This window comes from Somniosus microcephalus, unplaced genomic scaffold, assembly GCF_052327205.1.
Source record: "Somniosus microcephalus isolate GS21.2 unplaced genomic scaffold, FLI_Smic_1.0 scaffold177, whole genome shotgun sequence".
NCBI classification, from domain to species: domain Eukaryota; kingdom Metazoa; phylum Chordata; class Chondrichthyes; order Squaliformes; family Somniosidae; genus Somniosus; species Somniosus microcephalus.
The window spans coordinates 424,297-431,010 of record NW_028225364.1 but is presented as its reverse complement, the minus strand read 5'-3'; the positions used below and the strand labels follow the sequence as shown (position 1 = coordinate 431,010).

General features: G+C 41.4%; 1 protein-coding gene across 1 annotated transcript; it reads right to left on the bottom strand.

Annotated features, from left to right (window-relative positions):
* Window positions 1-1,963: 1,963 nt before the first annotated feature.
* LOC147082094 (putative G protein-coupled receptor 139) lies at window positions 1,964-6,411 on the bottom strand. Its single transcript, XM_085980451.1, has 2 exons — window positions 6,304-6,411; window positions 1,964-5,559 (listed from the first exon to the last, which is right to left on the bottom strand). The coding sequence occupies exons 1-2, from the start codon at window positions 6,371-6,373 to the stop codon at window positions 4,601-4,603; spliced, it is 1,029 nt and encodes a 342-aa protein (XP_085836577.1). The 5' UTR covers window positions 6,374-6,411; the 3' UTR covers window positions 1,964-4,600.
* Between the last annotated feature and the right edge of the window lie 303 nt (window positions 6,412-6,714).

The window sequence follows — 6,714 nt, the reverse complement described above, 5'->3', positions numbered from 1 at the left end:
CCATGATTGCATTGAATGGCGGAGCAGGCTCAAAGGGCCGAATGGCCTACTCCTGCTCCTATTTTCTCTGTTACACAAGTGGTTTAATTAGAAATAGAGGACAGAGGAAGAAAGCGATTGTTCAATTAGGAATAGAAGACAAGGGGATTCAGGGGAATAAACGAACTGTCTAGTTTGAAATAATATAAAAGGAGACATGGGATAACATAGTAACTGTTGATTTAAAAGTATGGGACTGGGAAGACAGTAACTGTTTATTTAGAAATAGCGGAGATGGGAATGTCACGGAAACACAGTAATTGTTTAATTAGAAATTGGGGTGCATGGAACATAGTAACCATGTATATGGATTTACTTGACAGGGGAACACAGTTATTGGTTAATAACAAATAGAGGGCATGGAATGTCAGGGAAACTCTAACAGTTTAATTAGAAATCGAAAAGCTCAAATGGAGTATAACAACGTTTTAATTATAAACAGGTGACGGGGAATCACAACCACATCAGATTGAATGTGACCCGTTAATGTAATGGTTAATTATTCTTGCCTGTCCTTTCTAATTTACCTATTGAGTTTGGATGATGTGCTTGATTGGCCGAAGACATAGGCTGTTAGATTTTGAATTAATATATAATGTAAACCACTGAATCTGTTGAAATATAGTTGACTACACCACCAGCACTTTAATTATATTTTCCGTATTAACGATTGTATTTGGATGCAGTTGGAACTAAAATATCTGCCTGCTGCCTGACTCCTGCCTTCAATATTGTGGGTCGTCTGAATCGAGATGAATGAGAATATGCTTCTTACACAGAAATGTCCGCAACTGATGAGCATATTCCCCAGAAGTTGGATGTCATCCGAATTGGCCGAGCGCAGGCTCCACGGGGACCTGAAACCATTGTATTTTGGCTTTTGGAGAATGTCAACGTCAAGTGGAACCTTACAGTGACGGCTAAAGTGGACTCTTAATCACAGTTAGTAAATGGAGCCCATTCACAATTAAATTACAAAGGGATTAGTGTAATGTTTTCAATAAGACTCTTGAACATTGGTGTGAGTTGCTATAGATTTATTAAGCACATATTGAATGCAATAGTATTTAAGTATACAATTAAACTTCAGGAATTAGCACCACACCTGATATTGGTTGGGTGGTGAGCTTCTTAGGCTTCTACCAAACCAAATATTCATTAAAACTGCCAGTTTTCATGCATTTTTCTCATTCCCTGTACTTGCCAAGCCAAACAATCCTGCCTTACAAGATTATATCACATTTTAAATAAAAATCCATCTAAAGCTAATTTAATTGACATATGATCGATAGTTTTACTCTTCTTCGATAATATTCGAATTGTACCAATTGATATATTTAGTAGTAAGTCTGTCTTTGTTTCTGTATCTATTGTACTAATTGGAAATGGTGATGGATTGCCCGGATGTTTTCCTTTGCAGAAGTGTCTTCCCTCACCGTTAGCAAATGTTTAAAGGTCCCTGAAATTGATTAATCTGTTTTCAATGTCATGAGTTTAATTAAATCGCTTATGACTTCATCCTGAAACTGGCCATTGCTGCAGCGTCAGTGCTGGCCCAATAGCCCAGTGGTACTTGACGCAGATTTATACTTCACTGCATAACGGGAAGAGACTAATGGTTAACATTACTACAGTAGGTAGACAAACCAATACAGTATAGCATTAGAAGAATTTCGGATGGTCTGATTAACCATTTCCTTACAATGCTCCCTTTGTTGGCGTGAACATATTTAAGGTCAACACTAAACAATTTTTCATCAACATCATATATCTATCTCGACCTATTCTATGGTACAGAAAGCTGCACCTTGATTTTACATATACTCTCGCTCACCAGAGCCACATCAGCCACGTCATGTACTGGTGTCATCAACGTGACTGACCATGCCTTGGGATCCATTCTTCATCAAACATATCACCTGCTATTTGGTTTATGCACGACATGTCACTTCTGCACACTCAGCGATTCCAAAGATTATGCCATGCGAGAAATTGAATACAAGTCAACCCTTTGATATCTGGCTATCATATCGAAGGACCAGGTGTGTTGGGGTGTTTGATTAGAATCTCCCCCTGCATGGTCCTGATGTTTCGGATAGTGACCAAGCTATCAAATACATTCTTCTCATTGTTCAGTATAAACAAGGACACAGCCATTTCCAATAAAAAGTGAACAATTATCCATCTTAACTACACTTACCTGACTTTCACTAGATTGTGATTTGATAGCAGATTGATGTATCTCGGCGAATGGTACCCAGGTGATTTAAGTTAAGAAGGGCTTTAAATGTATACATAGAAACAGACTGCTTCCATTAGTTGAGGATCAAGAGCTAACGGCCAGAGATACATTTTTCCTGATCGGAGGCCACCTGCGTGCGGAACACTCCGATCAGTAAATATCTACGAACTTACCTGAGGGATCCCAAGGCGCCTACACTTCCAATCCTGGGCCTCTCCAAACACCAAGCGTGCAGGGCCCACCTATCTCAGAGGCGCAGGAAGTTCGCAATCGTCCCTGGGATCAAGTGGGCCAGGCCAGCCAATAGAAGAAGGGAATCTCACTTGATGCACTTGACAGATAGACCTGTCAAAAACATGAATGGAGATCACCCCAAAAACACAGTAAAGCTTTAAATGCATTTAAAAACACCATCCCCTTTTTAAACTAAGTTGAAATTGCAATAAATTAAATATTTTAAACAAACATTTATTTTTTGAAAAAAATAAAGTTTTTTATGGGGCTAACAATAAACTTACTTCTTTCAAAAGTATTTTTAAATGATTAATGAGTGAAAAAAACATTTCAACTCTTTTCCTGGTAAAAGCAGGCCTTTCGCCTGCTTTTATCAAGATTCAGAAATCTAAAGGTTTTCTGTGGGCGGAGGGTCTCCAGAAAGCGGAATTCTCTGCCCGCGGATGCCATTTTACAGGGCAGGCAGAGGATCTGTCAAGAGAATCCTTGGCAGATCGGAATTGCCGGTTTTCAGCGCATGCGCTGTGCATGCCTGAAACCGGTATTTCCGATGTCCCTACAGGTGCTTCCACGGCGGCTACAGACCCATAGGGATCTGAATATCCGGTGCAATATATGTTAGAGATTTAGAACAAAAGGTAGTAGGAACCACTTTACACGGTGAGTTGTGAGACTGGAAATAACGGAGGCAGAAATTATGTCAGTATTGAAGTTTAATGTATATAGATGAATGAGTAACAATAGGTTGAAGTGATGCTGACACCGGTTGGGTAAATTGGATAGAACTAATTACTGGGGTGGAGTGTAAACGCCGACAAGGACTGGTTGGAACTTATGGACTGTGCCCCTGTTATAAAATTCCAACATTGTGATGAACAATTGAGATTTCAAGTAAATATCTTTGAACAATGATGGCTAATGTCACATTGACGAGTCAAGTTCCTACTGTCTCCAGCATTAGACACTGATCAGGAGGCAGGGGCCCGTTCTATTGGTCCAGGAGACACAGGGGGCGGATTCTGACGGGGAGACCAGCGCCTGCAACATTCACACCGAAATTACAGGATTACAAATATCCACCATTGTAACACCCGTATTTTCCGATCGCAGGCCTCCCACGGGCGGAGGTCTGCGATCTGGAAACATCTACGCCCTTAGCTGAGTGCTACCGGGACGCACACGCTTCCGCTCCGTGGCCTCTCCAAACTCCAAATGCGCAGGACCCACCTATCCCTTAGACGCATGTAGTTTGCAGTGTCCCTGCGATTACATGGGCCATGGGGAGACAATCAAAGAAGGGAGTATCCCTTCATAAACATTACCGGAAGACATGTCAAATATATGACTGGAGATCATCCCAAAAACATAGTAAAACTTTAAATACATTTTAAAAAATCATATTTTTTAAATGACTTGAAATAACAATAAATTATGTATTTTAAACAAAAATTTTATATTTTGTTAAAAATAACGGAAGTTTTTTATTTGGCTAAAATAACGTTTCCTTTTTTTTGTATTTGTAATGATAAATCAGTGAAATATTTTTGTTTTATTTTTTCAACGCTTACTCTTGTAAAAGCAGGCTTTACTCCTGCTTTTATCAGGCGTAAGAATTATAAGGGTTTTCTGCGGGCGGAGGGTCTCCAAGAAGCGGAACTATCCGCCCGCAGAGGCCCTTCTCCAGGGCAGCCGGAGGATCTGTCAAGACCATTCTTGACAGATCTATTGGTTTTGATCGCGTGCGCTGTGCATGCCTGAAACCAGCATTTCCGATGTCCCTACGGGTGGGTACACAGCGCGGAAACTTTATATATTAATTAAACTGTGGCGACTCTTTCCTTTGCCTGCGGTGTGTGTCAGTTAAAGCTGACGCCTACATGTTCTACTCCACAGCTGAAGTTCAATCATGAGTGTTCTCTTTGAACCTTGAGCGGGAAGTGCGCTGTTTTATGAGAACTGGATTATGTTCACCCGAGCAGAGCAGCAGACATCAAACACAAGGCATAAAGTGGGAGAAATGTTTTCTGTTACCTGTTCATTCGCACAACAACAAACGATTTTCGTCCTAACGGACAGATGGCTATTCTACAATAGATTGCAGTTTGTAATTGAACTCTTGTTAGGACAGGAAGCTTTGATTTTACATTTCATTCTTTTACCAATAAATGTCCAAGGAATTTTCATCACCTGCTTCAGCTCTTCCCTGAATTTAGTTTGAGTTGCTGCATAAATGCACGTGTTTGTACAGGAACTCAAATACAAAAGCATATATCCGGTTTCAGTGGCAACATAGGCAGGGGCTGCATAATCGCCTTTGTAATGCACGGTGCTTGTCAGTCTGGTAGTTATAAAACTAACGACATTTGTCAGCCACAACAGTATAAAACTTCCCGATACACTGAACAGTAAAGTGATGGATTTCCTTCGGTTCTCCATCTCTGGATCGCTCTGATTCTCACTGCTGTGACCCCGGAGACCCCTGCGGGCTCTACTGACCACTAAAATACGTCTGACTGTCAAACCATTAAAAAGTAATATCAAAGCAAAGGCAAACGAAGCAAAACAAATGCTTTGTAACCAGGAAAACGCCACACCTAAAGGCGAAGAAAAAAACGCCACTCTGGAGCGGCAACCCGAGGGAACATTGTTAATGACTTGATCAGATTCATATGCAAAACAAAAAGGGAGGCTCTGTAAACAGATCAGGACAGATACCGTTGTTATAACCGCGGCCGCAGTTCTCACTGTGCAATACTTGGTTTTTAACTTCTCAGTACATATAGCTACAAATCGGTCAAATGTGAACGAGACTGTAAACCACACCGACACATACAGGGCGACACATTGCACGTACATAATGATCTTACAAACGACAGTGTAGTACAGGAATGGATGTGGCAAGTGATAACGTAAAATGCGGTTCACAAATATATTGATGATCATGACCAGTAGATCAGCTGTTGCCATGGCCACCATGTAGACAGAGATACACTTGGAAAGGCCGCAGTTTCCTCGGGAGAGAATCACGATTGTCAGTAGGTTCGCTGTGAGAAAGAGGGAGAAGAGATCAGTAATGGGGACACTCGGATACATCTCACAGGTTATTGTGGGGAAAGGTTCAGATCGGACCCTACTTAGGGTCATAGACACTGATTATTCTCATTAATATAAGCGAGTGTCCTCAACATTTTATTTAAAGTAATGAAATCATTGAACATTCAAAATAGAGGAAGTGAAAATCCACCGTCCCTCCAGCAAACTTCAGTCACGTATTAAATTTTATTCCACGGCAATTAATGGAAAGATATAATTCAAATAAAATATTCAGCTGAGACAAAAGCTTTCAATTTATGTCTAACCGCTGCCGAGAGGATGGGAACACCTTACCGAGCTGCAATTATTTCTCAAAATATTGTTCAAAGTCCCCTGTTTTGTGGAGGTGTCTGCAGTCCGAGGAATTATCAACTTAATTTAGATAGGGAAGAACGGTACAAATGAGGAGATTACTATGGGCACTGAACAAAACTTTCGTTAATGAATTATGAGCTTTTGGAGGTGCCGGGGAATCAGCCTCGCCCTCCCTCAGTATAGGGAGGAATACTGAGCTCCCGGTGCAAACCACCTACCGAGGAGAACAGTGCCTCAGCGGCTGCGCGGACCTCTGCCATTCCCGCATTATATTCATTGCTTATCCCGGTCTCTGCAATGAGGATATTATCGGAATCTGTTACATAATCATTAAAGTGAGATCGTCAACAGCTATTAGGCAACAAGAGACATTGACTTACCGGGAACACCGAAGGCTGCGAGAATATAGTAATAAATGTCCCTTATCTGTAGAATTGCTGGCCGTGCCATTTGTTTGACGATTTGTGTGGATTCTGCCCAGCTGTACGATTTCGGCTGCAGTACATCTGAAGTCAGTAAATGCTCCCAATTTATAGAACAATCCGTGCCGATGAGGTAATCTGGTTACACAATAAGTGTCTTCATTCTCAGTCACTTAACAAACAAGGGGCGATTATATCTTCAGTGCGCCCGGGCCGCCAATGGGGAAATTGAACAGCTCAGTCCATGAAACTCCGCCCATTAAAATCAATGAACGGAAAGTAATAACAGCGGGAATGTGCTCTGTGCATGCCTCGTGATCCCTACAGGGACCATCCTCACGGACATTGCGTTAGGATCTTGGAGTCTCA